Here is a 19,711-nt window from a genome sequence, read left to right on the forward strand (position 1 = left end):
TGCATTCTCAAAAATCCATAATGGCCAAGTTAGTGCTGCTAGGCAGCGCTCTACTATCGCAATTCTTAGCCATTATCATTATAATTATAAAGGCTGGCCGTCTGCCATCTTTGACATTTTACTATTGACTTGGACAGCCATCTCCTCAAGTTTTCATCGCAAGTCGGTTCATATTTTAAAATCTACTGCTTGTAATGACATTTTTGGATTGTTTTAATATTCTACTTTTAAACATACAATTATACAACGGCACTCTGGCCATTGATGGTTTGACTTCAACCGCTTCAGACTGAATAACTGAATTTTAAACCTTTAGTCAAATATTGAACGGATCTTAAATTGTCATCTTTATCGAACGTGATTATTTGGTGTTCTATTTGATCCTTGTTGAGACTCAACAGGTGGTCTCACCTGCTCTCCGTCCTCCGTGTCCAACTTGCTCTTCAGTGAGGACAGCAGGGCCGGCAGGATGACCCCCAGGTGGCGGGTCAGGGCGTCGCCGGCCACCACGGACAGGAAGGCCAGCACCCGCGTGTTGACAGGAGCGGAGGTCAGCTGGGGGGAGGGAGGTCATGGGTCAGGAGCTCAACATCCTCACTGGATTCACACTTCGTCTGCATAAGATATTCTGGTGTATTATTCTATTGTGAGAGACTCGTGGTTGATCAGATATTTGATCCATATTATTTTGATCAGGTAGTAAGAGATATATCTATCTATCTAAAATCTGTCGGCATTGTGATCCCTTCAGCTCTTTACAACCGTAGTAAAGTCGACTACTTAGGAGGGCACCCTTACCTTTGGCACCAGGTAAGGCAACACGGAGCGGCTCTTCACGGCCATGACCTGTTTCAGACCGTCCAGGGCGAACCCTGCTGTGGCTTCATCATCCTGGCAACAGAGATACACATGTATGAATATACATCTGTACACATTGAGCTACACTCTCTCTGGGGGTGAGCGGGGCCTCCTCTCACCAGCTGTTTGAGCAGGGCGGGCAGGATGTCGTCCAGTGCCTGGTGGCCAATGGTGGAGTGCAGCTGCTCGAAGGTCTTGGCTGCGGCCTCGCGCACCTCCTCCAGGGGGTCGCACAGGGCCTTCCGCACCGTGGGGACCAGGGACTCCGAGAACACCAACACCTGCAGCCACACCCAGGGTTATTACGGTGAGTGGGTGTTCCCAGCGAGGTGGATGGGTCAGGCGGGCTATGCATCTATCCTAAGTGGCAGGGATTCTATTTTCCCTATTCTTCTCCAAAACACTAATATAAAAATTGTTTTATCAATAAAGTTTTTTAAAGCTTTTTCGCATCAAATATTTGCATACAGTAAAACAAATAGAAGAAAGGCGTACCGCGTCCCTGCTAGTGGACTTCATGATCTCGCTGAGGCCGATGCAGACGCCCTGTCTCTCGTCACTCTTGTCAGAACGCAGGCCGGCCTCCAGGATGGGGATGATCTCCGGAAGGATCTTCTCTCCGAGCTTCCTCACCAGGTCGCCCAGCGTACGCGCTGCGATCTGAGGACACACACACGGTCAACATTAATGGTCTGCACATGTTATTAGCGGGGAAGCTGTTTAGATGCATCAACACATGAAGACTAAACCTTTTGCTTTATTCGACTGATCGGTAAATTCATGTCGATGCTTGAGTCGGTTTTGATTTAAGGGAGGGAGATTATTGAGGAGAACAGGATATAACGAATTAGGCGGAACATAATATTTGTTGTATTATAATCATCATCATTATATCACTAAAAGGAACACGATAATAAACAAGAACGTTAAATGAAAACAAAGGAAAAAACTTCAGCAGTGAGTGTGAAGGGTTGAGTTTTGGATATCACAAAGACTGATGAAGAGGAGCGCTTCGACTGATGCAGAGGGACGCGACCCCGTACCGTTCTCTTGTCGGGGCATGTGGACGCCAGAAAGCCTAGCAGAAGTTTGAAGAGGGTGGGCAGGATCTCGCGGAGGGTGCGCGGCGTGTTGGACACCACGATCTTCCAGACGTGGAGCGAGGCCTGGCGGACCACCAGCTGGGTGTCTGAGCGGCCCATGTAGAGGCCTGAGAGCACGCGGTTACGCCGAATGTCTCCCAGGGCCCCGATGATTGCCTGGTGGGGGAGGGAGGGACAGATTAGCAACATTTATCACAGTAATGTCCCAAACAAACACAAGGCAATGTCTTACTGTGTAATGTCTTAAGTATTGTGTAACTCTGAAATGGATATTTAGTTTTGCAAAGAAAGATGTCAAGATAAATTGGCTGTTCATCCCGGTCATGGTATAAGTTTTATCGGAGCCCTCATATTGTCCAAGCGTACTTTGTTGGAAGCCGCTGTGCCGAAGTTGTCGTCCTCTGAGGCTGTCTCCGTGGTCATCTTTCCTGTCACTCCAGAGATGTGGAACAACAGATCTCCAAGCAGCTGCACGGAGCTGAACCTGTAGCGCGACACAGAATAGCTGGTCAACATGTGTGACTGCGCACTTCTTTCTCTCCACTGATTATACACTCTGGATCTCAACAAGATGCTACACACAAGGTGTATAGGATCTCGACCCAGTTAACCTAAAGCTACTGCTCAAGGTCCCACTGTAGCAAGCATTACATGCTTGCTACAAACGCAAGCTAACCATCCTTCTATAGTTCTTTATAGCTTAATGAAACATCTCAGCATAAAAGACACCTCCATCATTTTCAGTGCTGCCTCTGGCCACTAGTTCCTTAGTCAATAAGATGGCCAATAACAAAAACATTTACAATTGAATGTGTATTTCTTAATCTTCGTCTGGAAGTTGCACTCACAGAAGAAAAGTTACTGTGTTTGATTCCCAATGCCCTGAGTCTACCTGCAGTCAACTTGAAGCAAGAAGCCCCCCCCCTCACCCCAAACAAAATGAATTCACTGCACATCACGTAGGAGGGGGTTTAAGTCCCTCTAAAGTCTGGGTGCTGACCTGATCCTCCACAGGTCATCGAACAGGCCCTGCTCCAGCTCGGGGAGCAGCAGGGCGATGGCGGTCTCGGCGTACATGCTGATGATCCGCTGGCCGGCCCGCAGAGCGGTGTCCCTCACGTACTCGTTCTCATCCGCCAGAGCCTGGGTCGCACAGAGACGCACATGCCTGGTTAAAACCACTACCGAACTTGTTTCTCTGCAGTTTCAGGATTTGGGAGAACGGGGAACCATTGTTGTTTTAAACTTAACTAGTGTTTACCTCTGATTCAGCAGGGCTCATGCGTAATAGAAGGACTACACACGTCAGAAGATTTGATTTCAGGTTTGATTTCTTGTTCTTTGTTTATTTTGATGGCAATGAAGGTTTAGAGCAGGACTGGAATTAAGGGTTAAGAGTGTCTGAGTGCACCCGAGTCCCCTTAAGACACGCATCTTAAAAAAGGTGGTTTGCACACTATCCAAAGCTTCAATGAGAGTTGCACGCAGCACTAATGCCCTCCGAGATAAGCGCATGCAAACAGAAAACAGTTGAGCTCTGCTAATTTAGCACAGGAATAACTCGAATGGTAAAATGGGACAATTTGGAAAACTTCTGTTACAGAAGTACACAGTAGATAATGATCGTTTAAGCCTTTTCCATTTACTATTCGGAAACCAAAAGCATGAATAAAAGCCTACATGGAGAAAAGCTGTAGGACAGTACCTTCAGGATGCAGGGGATGATGGGGCCAACGTAGGGGGTGAACCTGTCCCCAAAGGTCAGGGGCAGGTAGATGAACATCATGATGTAGCCGTCCCTCACGTGGGAGGCGATGTCCACCTTGCTGGCCGTGTGCACCACGTCGGGCATCAGCTTGTCCAGCTTCTCCACTCCCAGGCCAGCCATCACCTCCGCCAGACCTGGGACAGGCAGAGGAGAGCTCCGTGTGTTACATCCATGATCTCACTACAGTTAGATTACTATTCTCGCCATGATGAATCTGTCAATCTATATTATTTAATCGTATAAAATGAGCCACTTCGGAAACAATGGAGTCCACAAAGTTGAATATGGAAACTCTATTTCCCTCAAGACATATTTAATGGTGGAAAATAAAGGACAAAAATACAAATGCTTTAATGGATTAGTATAACCTGATAGTGGTGATCATCCCAGCCCATTCCTACATTAAATGACCTATTTTAGGTCCACCCAAACAGCCTTCTGCTGTACATAGAGGACCGAGCACCAACTGACAAGGGGGTTAGGAGGAACCTGGGGCTGGGGGAGGACCCACCTTGAGCGGCCCCGGAGCGGTCCACAGAGCTCTGCTCCGAGGCAAGGGTCTCCATGAGCCAGGGCAGCAGGTCGTCGAAGCAGCTCTCCCCCATGCCCTTCACCATGGCCCCCAGGGCCTTGGCCGAGACCGTGCGCACCTGTAGGGAGAGCGGGGAGAGGAGGCGGTCAGCTTGGGACACACACACTCTTGTGAAGGCAAGTGAGGTGACCGAAGGTAACCGGTTGAAAAATGATTGAGTTACAATGTCTGTAGTAGTAGGAGTGTCAGAATGGGCAGACGTCTTCAATGAAAATAGCTGAAAACTAAGCCGGTATGAAACTAAAACTGTGATTCGGAAGAAAGTTTAAATGATATCGAAATTACCGTCCCCCATTGACTCCCATGTTAAAGAAAATACAGTATTTTAAAAGTAGAATATCTTATAAAGTATTTAAAAAAAATAATAAACTGAAAAGAAGCACGCGATTCAAAGCTATTCGGAACATTTTAAAATTTGTCTCTATGTGAACAATTTAGGAAGGAGATAGGTCCCAAAGTTTGTAGAGAATATTAAAGAGGAAAGATATAAAGAAAGAATAAAACTTAAGAACAATAGTTGAGCGCTGCATGCAGCATTCACCTAATAAGTGAATGACACCAAGCCAAACAATTTCACCATATAGCCACTAGATGGCGAAATAACTTCTCTGATTAAATGCAATTTACTTATTTCCAGTTAAGCCCTTAACACTAGACCCTGATTGCAAAATGGTGCCCATCAGTAATTTTCGAAGGCCATGCAGTCTTTCACAATATGTTTATCGTGCATCTTCATATTGCAATGTCTAATAAATATACAATATATATCCTGCAGCATTAATTTGTCATGTTAATATAAGGGACATTTGGGGATTTAGTAGCATAAAAAAAAAAGAAACAAAGGAAACTAAATTACAAAAATATACAGAAATCCGCCTGTATCCAGACAATTTCTGTCCATTTGGTCCAGTTTCATTGTGTCGTGATGCATGACTACTACACATACCTCAGGCACTGGGTCCAGCAGAGAGGCCTTGAGTCCAGGAATGACACTGGGTAGGTATGGCGACAAGTCCTGCAACAAAGAAATATACTGTCAAATGTGTATCAACACATCGGCCACGGGTCTGTAAATACAACCCAGGGGTTAATCTAAACCGGGAAAGAGGGGCGCTGCGCCTCCTTGTTTCAACCCAGCGCCTCCTTGTCGAAAATTTTAAATTACTTAAAATCTCCCGGAATAGAGAGCGAGCGAGCAAGACCGCGCACAGGAGACAGACGTGCTCCTAACCGCGTTCACATCTGTGTAGCGAGCACGCAGCACAACAGAGAGGGATCTAGAAACTGTGCATGAGGCAGTTTGCACGTGAGCCTCAGGCGCCTCCTGATTGGCCTGGATCGGTAAGTCAACCAATCAGTTTACAGTGTAGGAAAAAAGAAAGTGTTCTTCCAGCAGGTTCCCGAAGTACGTGTTTTTTTTTTCTATATACATTACTGTATGTAATGTTCTGCATCTATGGTAACTTAGCCATTTTGAGTAATTTGGCCTTACTATACGAGTCAACATACTGGTCCTTCACAAGCCTCAGAATGATCCATTTCTACCTCAAATTTTCAAAAGCTCCGCACCGCGGAAGGGGGGGATACCCCCTTCCACACCTTCCCCCCCGGTCGCTTTGCTCCCTCGCCATTGATGTTTTCCTCCTTGTGAATTTTTTCTAGAAAAACCCCTGCAACCTATATGAGGGCTGTGTTCAACGTATAACAACATTGCACCTTCTGGTCCGTGAGGGAGTACATGTTGCCGATGATCTGGGCGGCCATCTTGCGCGTGTCAGTGGAGCGGTCCTGGAAGGCTCTCTGGACGATGGGCATGATGAGGGCCAGGGAGGGGGCGTCAATGAAGTGGACAAACTTGGTGTCCAGCAGCGTCTGCAGGCAGTTGTGGGTCCGCCTGGACGGGTCGGTGAGGGCGTCCAGCAGGATCGGCGTGATGGCTGTCGGGACAGTTCATCTGATTGATTACTAACTCCAATAACAATATTATGAGTATGAATCAGACGTATTAGCAATGATCAATGAACAGTATCACAGTCACAGGAACAATCCCCTGAACAATCCCCTGAACTACATGGAGTGGCTCTCTTGAGGGCCCCTGACCTGGCCCACGACTTACCCAGGATCTCGGGGTTGCGGATGACGGAGCCGATCTGCCGGAGGGCCTGCTGGCCGGCCTTCTGCACCTTGACGTGGGAGTCGGTGAGCACCTCCGTCAACTTGGGCACGATGCTGGGCAGGCAGGAGGACAGCTGCTTGGGGGCGCAGAAGGCCATGGCGCCCAGCAGCTCCACGGAGCCTGGGGGATGAGGGGGAGGAGGAGGGAGAGGCGTGAGGACGAGAGGGGCGCCGAAAGACACCAGCAGGAGAAACGGAGCTAGTTGGTGTGGGGCCGTCAGGTGGTGCAGGGTTCAATCCCTGATGACTGCAGCCGACATGCGTGTCTCCTTTCACCTTAACAACACGACCTGCCATCTACATAAACTGCCAATGAGATGTGGGATTGTTTCAATACACCACCACCGTCATTATTTGAATACTATACATCAAGAGAGCTCCACCTTTGTGAGCCTAGGTATATATCCTGCTTGAAAACTTGGCCAAAATACACATACACAAAATACACATTTGCACCCTACTCTATTGTCTCTGCTGACGCAATGTGACTGAAAGCAGCTCGCCTGTGAGACCGGTGGGAGTGATCATTATCTAAACATTATCTTTTTGGGAATGTTGATGACAAGAGGAGACATGCCCATGTTCTTGTAAATCAAAGTTCCAGTAAACAAAGAGCTAGGCCTAGGGGCCGGCAAGCATTGTGTATTTGTTGAATTAGCAGTCTAGAATGTGGTTTGGATCGATTGCATTATTTACATCATTGTTGATCAGCATTGACTACAGGTATATCAAGGAAGAGCCCTGCATTGCAGCTTCTATGTGAAGACGTTATTTTGTAGCCGACAGCAAACTGGTAAGGGTTTTTGTACTGTTTACTTATTGAGGTCACACAGCTGCAGCTCTATTAGAGAACGTTTTAGTCTTCATTTAATTAAAGCACTTTGCAAATAAAAAGAGTTCTGATTATCTGACTGCTTGTATTTAATAAGGAAAATGTACCAATTTGCTGTGATCTAGAAAACTGAGGATGCCATACTGTGCATTCGAATCGTTGATGGGGAATGTAACCGCATTGCAGGCCAGTGAAGATGTGTGTGGAAAAAGTAATACATGCTTTGCATTCCTTGGGATGTGCTGACCAACCTGCTTTCGTTCTCCAGGACTCCTCGTTCAGGGCCACCAGCAGAGAGGGCAGCACCAGCTTCACCCCGTGGGCACTTAGGTTCCTCATCACAGCCTTGGCGCAGTCATCTGCAGCCTGGAGGTGGAGGGGTTAACATCACACACCGTTAAGGCATTAAACACCACTTATACATTACATACCGTTAATACAGTACACACCATTAATACAATACACAGCCACTAATACATTAGAAAGCCACCCAATCTTCATGATCGAATACGGTCAATATCTCCCAGTATGTTACAAGTTTTCCCCCATTAGATAATAATCAAGGTCTTAATGCATTATTGGGTGCGGTCAGTCTCACCTCTCTGACGTACTGGTTCCCGTCTCCGAAGCAGAGCAGAAGGTGGGGCAGGACGTGCACCACGTAGGGCTCAAACAGCTTGCCCAGCATGTTGCACAGCATCTCAAAGGCGAACAGCGAACCTTGGGGAGAGAAGCAGTACATCAAAAGCAGTACATGGAAACACAGGATTGGCTCAGTCTAGCTACAGAGACTAAACTTCCTTCTAGCATAGCGATTACTGAAGGTAACCACAGCAGTTTGTGGAATTTTGTTTATTTGCCCATGATTATGAATACCTTCATAATAAAAAGGTTATTAAATAAATTTACCGGTCTAATGTTATCCAGTGGCAAATGTATATAAATTTTCTTTAAACAGCACCAGTTTAATATTTAACCCACCCTCCCTGCGTCTGAAGTTCTTCTTGTCCTGGATGGCCTCCGTCAGCGTGCTCATGATTTCCTGCTGCTTCAGGGCCAGGATGCCCAGGCCCTTCACCAGGCCGGCCAGCCCGTATGCCGCGCCCTTGCGCTCAGCGTACTTGTCGCTCTCCAGCAGCAGCTGCAGGAGGTTGCGTACGATGCCCGCGGCGTCCTCCTTGATGGCGGGCACCAGCGGGGGCAGACAGCTGGCCACGGACTCCTGGACCTGATGACAAAGGGGCCCACAAGCACAGGGTCAAGCCTGCCGTCCTTATTTACATTGAGCAGACGCTGCTGTCCAAAGGGACTCCCATTCATGCACACATTCACACAGCGACGCCGGTGTCAACCATGCAAGGAGACAGCCAGCTCGTCGGTGGTAGTTGGGGTTAAATGTCTCGCTCGGGGACACCTCAACAATCCGAAGCAGGGAATCGAACTAGCAATCTTCGGTTACAAGTCATCCTTGGACAATATTTAATTGCGTGAATTAGTAGAAAATGCAGTTCCTGCAGAAAATGTGGCAAATATGGCAGACAAAGTGTCAGTATGAGTGTTTATTAATTCTCGCTCCTTACCGCAATCCAATATTATAGCTTGTGTAACTAACGCTGTATCAAGGTGCTTTACTTATAGCCTACACATGCAAATTACTTAAAATACCCTACATTTCTACTTAATGTATGTCACTTTGGATAAAAGCATTGACTGAATGGTGAAAATATAATACATAGAGAGCTATAATCTCCCGAAGATGAAGAAGTTAAAAGTCAATCGAATTGCCTGAAGTGACTTTCTACATTATTTTAACTCAACTCGTACCATGATCAAGAAAAGCATAGTTGGTACAAAATGTGGTCAGGTCGGCAATGTTTTTGTGACACTGGATTTAAGACCCAAGATGCACGTTTTTGGATTGGCTAGTGTCATATCTATGCCTTGTTGGCAACATATGTTTATGCTAACATTTGTTTTCTGCTCCAATTAAAACAAGCATAAGATAAGGGATACTGCCACAAAAATTCTTCTGTTACGAAACCATAATAAAATGCATCTCTAAAATATGTCATATGATGCATATTCAATTAGTTAGGATGGCCCCTTCTGTCGTCTCCTATTACTTTTAGGCGTTCAGGACTAGGGCCCTGCGGGTCTTTACCTGCTGGGAGGGCGTGGACAGCGCCGTGATGAGCTTGGCCACGATGGGTTTGACCTTGGGGTCGCTCTTGTCCAGATGCTTGGCGAGCGAGCCCATGAGGATGACCACGCTCTGGCGGACCGCGTCGTAGCTGGCGTCCTGCGGGGCGTTCTTTAGGAACTCCTCGAACACCGGCAGCAGGGCGCTCACGTTGTCCTGGGAGGGGGGGGACAGAATGTACACTTTAGATTAGGGCCCGACCGATTTATCGGCCTGCCGATTTAATCGGCCGATTATAGCCTTTTTGAAAATAATCGGCATCTGCCAAAAAGACGCCGATTACAACCGTTTTTTTTTTATTTTTTTTTTAGTATCCTGCAGATTGCGCTCCTACTCGCCTTGCTAACTAACAACTTTAGCTGGAGTAAAAAAGAGGAGATTGAATTTTACCGTACAACATGAAAGCACGCTCGCTCAGGCAGCTGCGCGCTCACCTCACCAATGTACACAAGACGCGTTGTTTGAGCATGTTGTGCCTGTTTTTCTTTAGGTCCCAGGCCATGTTAATTTGTTATACTGTAGACTCTAACGGTGAGACCATACTGCTCAGCATGCACGTGTTAGTCACTGCTTACGAGCGCAGCACATTGGGAGTTATTTATTTATTTTACATTACACTCATTTTTGACTGTAAATGTATTCTAAAACAATCAAAGGTTCTGCATTCAATTCACATATTCGTCAAGTGTTTAAAGTATATTTAAGGTATCAAAAACTACGTTTTATATGCTTTTTTTTTTTTTTTTTTTTTTTTTTTTTTAATCGGCCGATTAAATTGTAATCGTAATTTTTCTCTGAAAATAATCGGCATCGGCACTCAAAAATCAATATCGGTCGGGCCCTACTTTAGATCCACAAAAAATCCCTGTCTGGTGAGCCTCTAACCCCCCCAGAGTCTCTTGAGTCTCTGACCCCCCCAGACTCCCACTGGAAAAGTCTTTGACCCCCCTGATTCCCACTGGAAAAATCATTGACCCCTGACTCTCTGTAAGCCCCAGACTCTCTGGAGAGTCTTTAACCGCCAGACGTGGTCAACTAAATCAGTTTATTCAGAATTTATGTCAAAGTGTCATTGTCCAAGGCTTCAAGCTAATTGTACCGAGGCCTCTATGTGGGGGGGGGTCGTGGCCTACCTTCCCGTGCGTGTTGAGGGCTGCGAGGGCGGCGTCCAGCATGCAGCGCCGCACGTCAGCGTGTCGGTCGTTCAGCGCGTCGGGGACGAAGAAGAGGAAGAGCGGCGTGACCTGGGGTTCGTCCAGGTACTGGGACAGCTTGTTCAGAGACAGGGCGATGCCACACCTGAGGAGAGGGGGCTTGGTGAGTTGGGTGCCCTCGTCCACGACATGCTAACAGTTAAGAGGTTTGATATACTGAATCTAGCCGTGTGCGTATGAAGAAAGGATTTGTTGTGGAGCCTCTTAAAATCACACGTTATACAATTATATAATAAACTTTACGGTGTCTTTGTGGGTGTCACATGTATCAAACACCACAACTTTATTATGATTTATAAGTCTAACCAATTATTTAATAATTAACCATAAGGCAGTCATGTGGTTGTTTACCTGGCCTCCCACTGGTCAGGCGGAGATTCAGAAATGACTCTGCCCAGGCCGTCGAGCACGGGCGGTGGCCTCTGTGAAACAACACAACGGCGAATCTTTAGACATCCACTCCTGTCCATCCACTGGGAGTCTCATGTACATGGGGGGGGGGGGGAGAGATGCTTCCTTACATAGAGCCTCTTGTGGTAGAGCTCGGTGAGCTTGCCGAGCACGGGGCCGGACTGCTCCTTGTACTGGCTCACGGCGCTGGAGAGGGCGTCGGCCCCCGCCGTGCGGACCACCTCCTCGTGGTGGGTGACGTCTACGATGAGCAGGGAGCACAGCTCGGGGACCAGCTCCAGCCCCAGGGAGTCCCACAGCCTGGAGACGCACACATACACGGTTTAGGGCCTAGTTCCTTCACTTCCAATGGGCACCGTTGTTGTGATGTAGTAACCTACTTCTCAGCCAGGTCTCGGATCTCCTGCTCCGTGTCAAACTTGGCGACCCAGACCCTCTGGAGCAGAGCGAGCCCGCTGGCCTCAGTGCTGTCGGTGGGCAGGGCAAACTCCATCTCCAGAAGACCCTGCACATGGAGCCAGAGAATGAGTCAAACCCCATGCGGCAAACCCCTAACCACGAGGTTACCAACACACTGCAGGGCTCACCACTTTCTACTGGTTCCACAATGTTGGTTTGCTGGTATCCTGACAAATTTGGGTGTACTCCTTTATGAGCCACTTTGTCGCAGTTTTGCCAAGTTGTTTGTCATGGACCATCCATTTGTGCTCATTCATTTGAAATCATTCCCTCACTTTAAATAAGTGGTAAAAGAAAATATTATTGCACAGGGGATATTCTATCTTACCACCCCACCTCTCAACATATTTTCTCATGAACCAACTGCTCGCACTTCTCCTACATCAAAAGATTTACCAACTTTTCAGACAGACCCATATAAAACACGTGTATGCAAAACAAAATTTTACATACAACCATTTTCGTCACAGTCTTGGGCCCTGTGCTGCTGTAGATTATTTAGTTGGCTTTATGTTACCTCCCCTATCCCATAGTCTAGAGGGTCTTGACATCTGCAAACAGGTGATTGTAGCCTGGGCCAACCGCATTATTGTAATAACCACAGATAATTATGATACTTAAATACAGCTTTGACTAAAACAATTGACGGGTCCATCCTAACCCAACAACCATAGACCTCCCGCATACAGAGGAGTGAGCGGCCCTCTTTAACAGCAGCTCTCCACTCACCCTGAGCGCTGCGTCGCGCACAGAGAAGCAGGACGCCAGCATGGCAGCCAGCAGCACGTCGATCTCAGACTGCTCCGCCACGGCACAGCCCTTCTCCCCTCCAGAGCTGGAGCACAGGGCGGTCAGAACCTGGGCCGCCAACACCTGCACACACAGACACGGTTAGCATTGAGCCCGGATGATGGCTCCATGTGAATGGATAGGACTTCAATCAGCCAACATGTAACCTAACACCATCACTTTAACACGCATTGGGTATATATTTGTTTCCTAGGCAAGCTATTTAATGCTGATGACTTAATATCGTCGTTGGAATAAAATCAAACGATCGTAAAAATAAATATATTAATATTGATAATCAAGTTTTTCATATACTACACCAAACTGTGATCAATCCCCAACTCAACAACATATAGCTGATGGTTCTACAACATCCTGATGTGCAGTTCTGGGTGTGTACCTGGAGCCTGGGGGTGGAGGTGGCGACGACCTGGGTGAGCAGCTGGAGCATGCCCACACGGGGAAGCAGCTCTGGGCCGTTCTGAAACAAGAACAAAACACACGCCCTAGTTAAAAAGCACTGCTGGCCTGAACACAGAAACTTAACTCATGATACATGACATTTCTCCACCATGCTTGATGTGGAGATACATGAAGCATACAAAATGGTTTATTCATATTGAAGAAGATACATGAAGTGAAGAGTGCGGAGACACAAGAAGCTCACAGTTTCTTCAAATGAAGAAACAATCTTGTTGCTTAATGCTTCATGTTACAATGCTTCATGTTTCTCCATCTCATCTACGTCCGCAGACGTAGATAAGGTGGAGATAAATGAAGCATACAAGATTGTTTCTTCAAAATGAAGGATGTAGTTAGTGTTCCACCCGCAACACAACAGCAGACGATAAACCTCCCTAGAGGAGCGGCAGCTTAGACGCTCACCTCGTCAATGAAGGTGTCCGTGACCTCCGTCTCTGCGCGGAGCTCGGCGTGCACTTCCACCACCTGCAGGGCGCGGGTCATGAGGCTCTCGGACTCCTCCGTGCTGCCGGACGAGTCCCTCAGCATGGCATTGAGGAGCGGGAAGCAGAAGGAGAACGCCGGGGCGGAGAGAGGAGTCACGTCTGGAAATGAGAGGCGAGGAAACAAACGGGTGAATCAGATAAAACCATCACTACAGGGACGGGCGTCTCTGGGTGCAAGGTGAGGTCACCGACCGTTAAAACTACTTTGGGAACTCTATTTCTGACCTGGTGAGAGTTTAAGCTCCACTAAGAGTTTTATGCTTGTTTTAACATCTGTGTACTGATTAGGTTAGTTTTTCCTGGTAGACTGGGAAGGGGGTTTGGGTTAGTCCACAAGGTGATGCCCTTTTTACCCATAGGCACACGGGTTAATTTGATACACAAGGCTTTTATGGACTAAATTCTGAGTTGCATATATGATATGGAAAAAAAAGTGCCTGTTAACCAAATGCATTTATTTGATCTAGTTTATAAAAAGGTTATATACAAATTGTGGGGGCCTGAATTGTTTTGATGAAAAATCGAGAGCCTGTTATCTCATCTTAATGCATTTAATCTGTGTGTGTGGTCTGTCCTCACCAGCCTTGCTCTCCCTCTGAGGGACGGTGTGATTGTAGAGCAGCTGCACTGTGCGCTGGGTCGCCGTGTCCAGCTCCTCCTGGGACCAGGCCGGGTCCAGCTCACAGGCCGGCTTCACAAGTCGCAGGGTCACATGACCCACCAGCATTGCTTTGATTGAGAGACAGAGAGAATGAAACACAGAAACTCAGTTTCACCCTAAGGATGAGCCAATAATGAATACCACAACAGAGTCGTAGAGGGGCCGTCTCGGATCCCATACCTAGTTGGTGCATGTGTTTGGGCATGAGGCAGACCCCGATGTCCAGGAAGACCCGTCTGATGCGGGGGGAGGCCAGCGGGGACTGCAGGAGGGGCATCAGGGCCTGGAGGACGCTGGGCAGCTGCCACACGATCTGGGGGGGCCCCTCCTTCAGCACGGCGTCCAGCAGGCCCACGGCACACTGGAGCTCCACGTCCAGCTGGGGGGGGGGGGGGATGGTCAGAGAGTGGGTCAGAACAGAGAACCGGAGACCCAATGGGCTGAGAGGAGGTTTGACCCAGATTACGTACCCCCTGGAGCCTCTTGCGGATGGTGGACTCCCTCTCCACCTGTGCTTGAATCATCTCCTTCTGCTTGCTGCTCAGCTGCACCTCGTCCTTGAGGCCCTTCTTCTTCCTGATCTCCTGCAACGCATCGAGGGACAACAGCGGTCACAGAGTGTTCCCCCCGTACAACAAGTCGCTGAACTGGGATCAGACGCGTGTCGTCGTAGAGGACCCCACCTCTTGGAGCTCCAGCTCAAAGATCTGCTCCTTGTAGGAGTAGGCCTTGTTCTCTCGCTTGATGCTGCCCTTCTTGGTGCTTTCCTGCTGGGCACTGGGGGACCATGGAGAGTGAGGATTAGTGGTTATACTACGACAAAAGGTCTGTAGTGAAAATGCAATTGATTAGGTCAATTGCATTGCAAAAATAAATGCATAACTTTTAATAATTGGAACCAACTATAGGCTTTCCAATGCTGTTTCGCTGTCATAAATGAAGCATGATCATGCATTAAGCCTAATTCAGCCTGGGGCCCCATTGTTCACTCTTTGTCTAAACCCTGATTCGTGATGTACTGAGGGACCCCCGAGTCGACCCCTACTTGATGGTGAGTGCCACATGTGTACCTCTGGACGATGCTCTTGTCGTAGAGCTCTCCCTCGGGGTGAGCATGATGGCGTACTCCTCCCGGGTCACCTGGCGAAGCTCCACCGCGTCAGCCATTCGATCACCTGCTCCATCACCCTCGGCAACAGCTTGGTGGGGGACAGAGTGGACAGGGCGCCGACAGCATTCCTCACCGCCTAAAGTCACACGAAAAGACAGATGAAGAGTAAAGACATGGACCTAGTGAGACATCGACGGGGCGCGATGCGGCCTTGATAAGTGACAGGGCTGCCAGACCTGGTTATCTGCGTTGAGCTCCAGCAGGTGGGCAGGATGCTCTCCAGGTGGGTCTCGATGAAGTCAGGGGTCTGCAGCTTCATGGCGGACAGCAGCACGGGCCAGAAGCCAGGCCGGGTGGCCACTACAACCACAGGGATGGGGGAGGAAATGCTTAGTAACTAAAACACACCAAAAGCCTGTTTTGCAATGAATTTAAATTGTTGAGGTCGCAGGTCATAGAAGTATGCATGTAAACGATGGCTTGATACTGCTTTCAGTGCAGAAGCATTTAGAAGTATATGGCTTCTAGTGCTATTCAGGAGCTCGGAAACAACACACCGGCGCTATTCTTGATCACCAGAAATGCTCACCCCAGGTAACGCTTCACCCAAGCAGGATGTTCCTCCGTCTTGTGTTACCCTATGACACAGCCTTTTCTTTCACCGTTGATTGTTTTTTATGCAAGTTATAAAATGACTGATAAGAGTACCGTTAAAGTACCGGATCGATAAGCAGCATCGTCGCCGTTGTACCTTAACAATGCCCATCCCTACTTGCTCTGCTCCATCATCCTCACTAATGCCAATGGGCGTTTGTCTCGTTACCATGACGATGGGCCGTACCTATGGAGGGATGGTGCGTCACGTTGATGATGGCGATGGCCATCTTCTCGGCCTCGCCCTGGTCGCCCCACTGGCCGACGCAGGAGCAGATGACATGCAGCGCCTCCACCAGGGCCCGAGGGGGGGAGTAGGCGCGGCCCAGCTCCGTCAGCTCTCCCGTCTCGGACACCAGCGCGTCCTGAGGCTGCAGCTGGGGAGGGCCAGAACATCCACCGTCAAGAACCACAAAGGGTTGGCTCCAAACTAGGGTTGCCGTGGTATACGGTATTACCGGTGTTGAGGCCAACACCGTTTACCTCGGTGTTGCACACCGGCAACACCGTTTTTTTTTTTTTTTTTTTTTCAGTAGTAAAAACTCTAATTCAGTAAAATGAATAATATAATTATAATTAAGAAAATTTAAATGTGTAGAATAGGCCACAGTTCTGCTCTGTGCGGGAGAATTGTCGTGCCGAGAATTGACGTGCTTCCTTACAATACCGGTAACCATAGCAACGCCGGTAAACAAACCCCGCGGAGCCCAATCCCTACGTGAGCTCCCCGCGCAAGGGCCATCCGGAGGCGCACAGAGCTTTTGGCCGTGATATTATGATATATACAATTATATTATACTATATATATACTATTATATATAGAACGTTATAAGACGCCGAGAATTGGCGCGCAGCCAGCCGCTGTCACCGAGTGTGAGAGGAGAGTTGACGGAGAAGATGGCGGTTGACCTATAGTTTCAAAGTCAATACCGTTTATACCGGTAATACCGGTGTTGACACGTGCGTATTACTCGGTGTGAAAATGTCCACACCGCGGCAACCCTACTCCAAACCCTACACCACTGAACCATCCCTGCCACGAGTCTCCATTTCCTTGGCGGGACAGTGGTGGCGAGCAGTGCCTCCTTACCGTGTGCTTGTTGACGACCACGCAGAGCTCCCCCAGGAGGCCGTGGGCCAGGCCAGAGCCGCCCAACGCGGACAGCAGCTTCTTCACCATCTGCTGTGCACGCTTCCGCACCTGCCAGGAGCGGGACCGCAGCACGGCCACCACAGCCCGGTGGTACATCCTGCAAACGGAGGGGGACCGGGTCAGAGGGACACATTACAAAATAGTTTGACCAGTTACGTTGTCAATTGGTTGGTTGGACTGAAGTTTGAAAAAAAGAAAAAAGTTTTGTCCAACTTTTCCGGTGATTCTTTCAGCAAATGTTTGTTTCAATGCGAAGGGTGAAGGATCACCATGCTCCCTTCTGTTTCTATCTCATGAGGTACGTTATTATCAACCATTTTCTTGGGTGAATAAAGGATGAAGAGCCTCACTTGGACTTGCTGGGGGTGAGTCTGTGGGCTTGGTCTAGGAAGAGCCGCTCACACAGCTGCAGCACGGTGCACATGGCTGGAAACACAGAAGACGTTAGTCCTGTCTGCTGGTCATCACACTGACGTATGGGGGGGGTGGTGTTGCCAGCAGAATGAGCAGCCTTACTTTCATCACTGGCTTGGTTGAGGAACTTCTCGGTGGTGAACAGTGGGCTTTGTTTCATCCAAAATCAGACCCCAGAAATTTGCCAATTTGGCCTCTGCAAAGACATACACACCGCATTTTTGTTAATGAAACGTTCCTTGAACGGGATCTGTGCTCCTTGTCCGCCAGAACAAACCGTCAGTCGACGAATCATGACCTGATCTGTGGGTCTAACCTGAGACCGCCTCCAGCAGAGACAGCCGACACAGGAGAACGGAGGCCGCCGCGCCTTCCGCCAGCATGGCATGCTGGGAGTTCTGGGCCGCCGCCTTCTCCACCGTCTGGAGGAGCAGGGCCACCAGGTCAGAGGCCTTGTCCAGAGTGTCTCCTGAGGGGAGGTTGACACAGTAGAGTCAGGGTGAATGCTGGGGGGGGGGCAGTATGCTGGAGATCTCGTAGAGGAAAGCAAACCGTAAGGGGGAGGGGTTCACCTTTGAAAGCCCCAAGCATGGCCTGCAGGTAGGCGTGGCGGACGGCGGAGGTGGAGGCCTTGAGGGTGAAGGCCTTCTTCAGCCAGTCCAGCAGGGCGGGCGGGCACCTCCACCGTCAGGCGGCTGGTCCACTGGGACAGGACCGACACGGCGTGCACCAAGGTCCCCTCGTGGACTGCAGAGGGCGGGGAGAGGCAGAACGCAGCTGGGTGAATGACGGTTCTTTTATGAGAGCAGCTGATGGCTGCACAGATAAGGATTTAGCAGTCCTATGCGACTGGGGGGGGCTACCTTCTTGTTGTAAATAGGGAATGAACATCACAGCTACTGCGGCACTCAGGGTTTGGCTGGAGGTGCCCGACACAGGCATGGCGGCTGCAGCTAGCGACTCCTAAACAAAAAGACAAACCGAGTTAGCAAATCATGCAGAAATGTGTGTTAATACTGTATTTGACAAGAGATCACACAGGGTGTTTCGCAGTTCTTTACCCGATATAACACTGATTTTCTGTGCCACCACTGTCAACTTTCCCTCAGATCCTGAGAAGGAAACAGAATCGATTAGGAATGATCGTTCTTCATGCGCGTAACATTTCTTCTTCAGGTTAAAGAAAATCCCATGGGGTTAGCAAGTACGGCGGAGGACTGTTCTACCTCCGAGAATCAGGAAGAGGTGCGTGACCACCTCCTGTATGGAGGTGGGGTCACTGCACTGCTGGGCCAGGTTTTGCATGGCCTGCACAGCCTCCTGCATCAGCTGGGGGTTGTTAGCCTTCAGTTGGCCTGAGACACACAGATGCAATGTTATAAATGAAATAAAAAGCTGGTTCACCCAGGGAATGTAGGATGTAACGCCATCATCAATCTTACACACACACACACACACACACACACACTTACTTGCAACAGCCTTCCCAACATCCATGGCGTACTGGCTGAGGTCAAGGGTCACTGCGGCCAGCAGGCAGGAAACAGCTGCGGATAGAAAGGAGAACATAGGATGTCAGTGATAATGGTGCCACTTGGAAGTCTGTTGAATGGAGAGAAACAGCGGCAGGCTGCTCACTCTGCATGGCGTTCTCCGGGCTCCTCAGCATGCTCTTCTGCATGGCGGGCAGCAGCAGGTCTTTGAACTCGGAGTGGGAGACGTGGCGCAGCATGGAGCCGCTCTTGTTCAGCACGTGCTGCTGGGGCCTCGTCTTGCTCATTAGGGCCGACTTAACGTACAGGTCCAGCAGGGCACTCTGAGGAAGGCAAGTTGGTCAATACTCTTTTTGCATTAGTATTTAGAGCAAAGGCCCCTACAACGCTAGGGGTGTTCACGGATAAGTTCCTGGATATATTTCTTATAACTTTTTTCATTCATTTGGAAGGAAAAAATACTTTTTGGACTTACTTTTTTTTAATATCCTCTAAATTTGCGCCCTTCTGGTATAAACGATACCGAATTACCAATACAGCTACAGATATTGGCGTCACTGAACATCCCTAATACACACAATAAAAGGCTGAAAAACATATACAAAGTGTATAAACTAGCTAATAAAAAGCTCACCTTGTGCTTGTTAATGGTGGCCATGTCCTTCTGTGTGGTGCAGAAGTCGAAACACACCCCCAGCAGCACAAGATGGACCGGGTTCTGCTCCAGAATCAACAGGGTGCTGATGTATTCATCCACCAAACCCGAGTTCTGGGTGGAGTGGAAAAAGCAAAAACGTTACACACCTGCTCTCGTCAAAACATTTCTGCTCTGCAGACAAAAGGGTTGGCCGATATA

At 48.7% G+C, this 19,711-nt stretch overlaps 1 protein-coding gene across 1 annotated transcript in view; it reads right to left on the minus strand.

Annotated features, from left to right (window-relative positions):
• gcn1 (GCN1 activator of EIF2AK4) overlaps window positions 1-19,711 on the minus strand; it is a 32,731-nt gene that overhangs the window by 7,896 nt on the left and 5,124 nt on the right. Inside the window, 47 exon segments of the mRNA XM_030359446.1 lie at window positions 412-555; window positions 799-891; window positions 978-1,139; window positions 1,354-1,518; window positions 1,902-2,117; window positions 2,328-2,445; window positions 2,962-3,104; window positions 3,667-3,863; window positions 4,241-4,379; window positions 5,268-5,336; window positions 6,038-6,258; window positions 6,438-6,617; window positions 7,580-7,694; window positions 7,927-8,048; window positions 8,310-8,556; window positions 9,490-9,684; window positions 10,662-10,827; window positions 11,094-11,164; window positions 11,264-11,453; window positions 11,534-11,658; window positions 12,342-12,485; window positions 12,802-12,882; window positions 13,287-13,468; window positions 13,949-14,098; window positions 14,211-14,409; window positions 14,501-14,614; window positions 14,714-14,807; window positions 15,101-15,140; window positions 15,143-15,184; window positions 15,187-15,277; window positions 15,378-15,406; window positions 15,409-15,501; window positions 15,983-16,172; window positions 16,886-17,045; window positions 17,299-17,374; window positions 17,465-17,510; window positions 17,512-17,558; window positions 17,679-17,831; window positions 17,935-18,031; window positions 18,033-18,109; window positions 18,226-18,298; window positions 18,300-18,325; window positions 18,424-18,474; window positions 18,589-18,717; window positions 18,835-18,909; window positions 19,001-19,178; window positions 19,490-19,624. Of these exon segments, the coding sequence (XP_030215306.1) occupies window positions 412-555; window positions 799-891; window positions 978-1,139; window positions 1,354-1,518; window positions 1,902-2,117; window positions 2,328-2,445; window positions 2,962-3,104; window positions 3,667-3,863; window positions 4,241-4,379; window positions 5,268-5,336; window positions 6,038-6,258; window positions 6,438-6,617; window positions 7,580-7,694; window positions 7,927-8,048; window positions 8,310-8,556; window positions 9,490-9,684; window positions 10,662-10,827; window positions 11,094-11,164; window positions 11,264-11,453; window positions 11,534-11,658; window positions 12,342-12,485; window positions 12,802-12,882; window positions 13,287-13,468; window positions 13,949-14,098; window positions 14,211-14,409; window positions 14,501-14,614; window positions 14,714-14,807; window positions 15,101-15,140; window positions 15,143-15,184; window positions 15,187-15,277; window positions 15,378-15,406; window positions 15,409-15,501; window positions 15,983-16,172; window positions 16,886-17,045; window positions 17,299-17,374; window positions 17,465-17,510; window positions 17,512-17,558; window positions 17,679-17,831; window positions 17,935-18,031; window positions 18,033-18,109; window positions 18,226-18,298; window positions 18,300-18,325; window positions 18,424-18,474; window positions 18,589-18,717; window positions 18,835-18,909; window positions 19,001-19,178; window positions 19,490-19,624 (5,850 nt within the window).

Source organism: Gadus morhua, chromosome 6, assembly GCF_902167405.1.
Source record: "Gadus morhua chromosome 6, gadMor3.0, whole genome shotgun sequence".
Classification (NCBI taxonomy): domain Eukaryota; kingdom Metazoa; phylum Chordata; class Actinopteri; order Gadiformes; family Gadidae; genus Gadus; species Gadus morhua.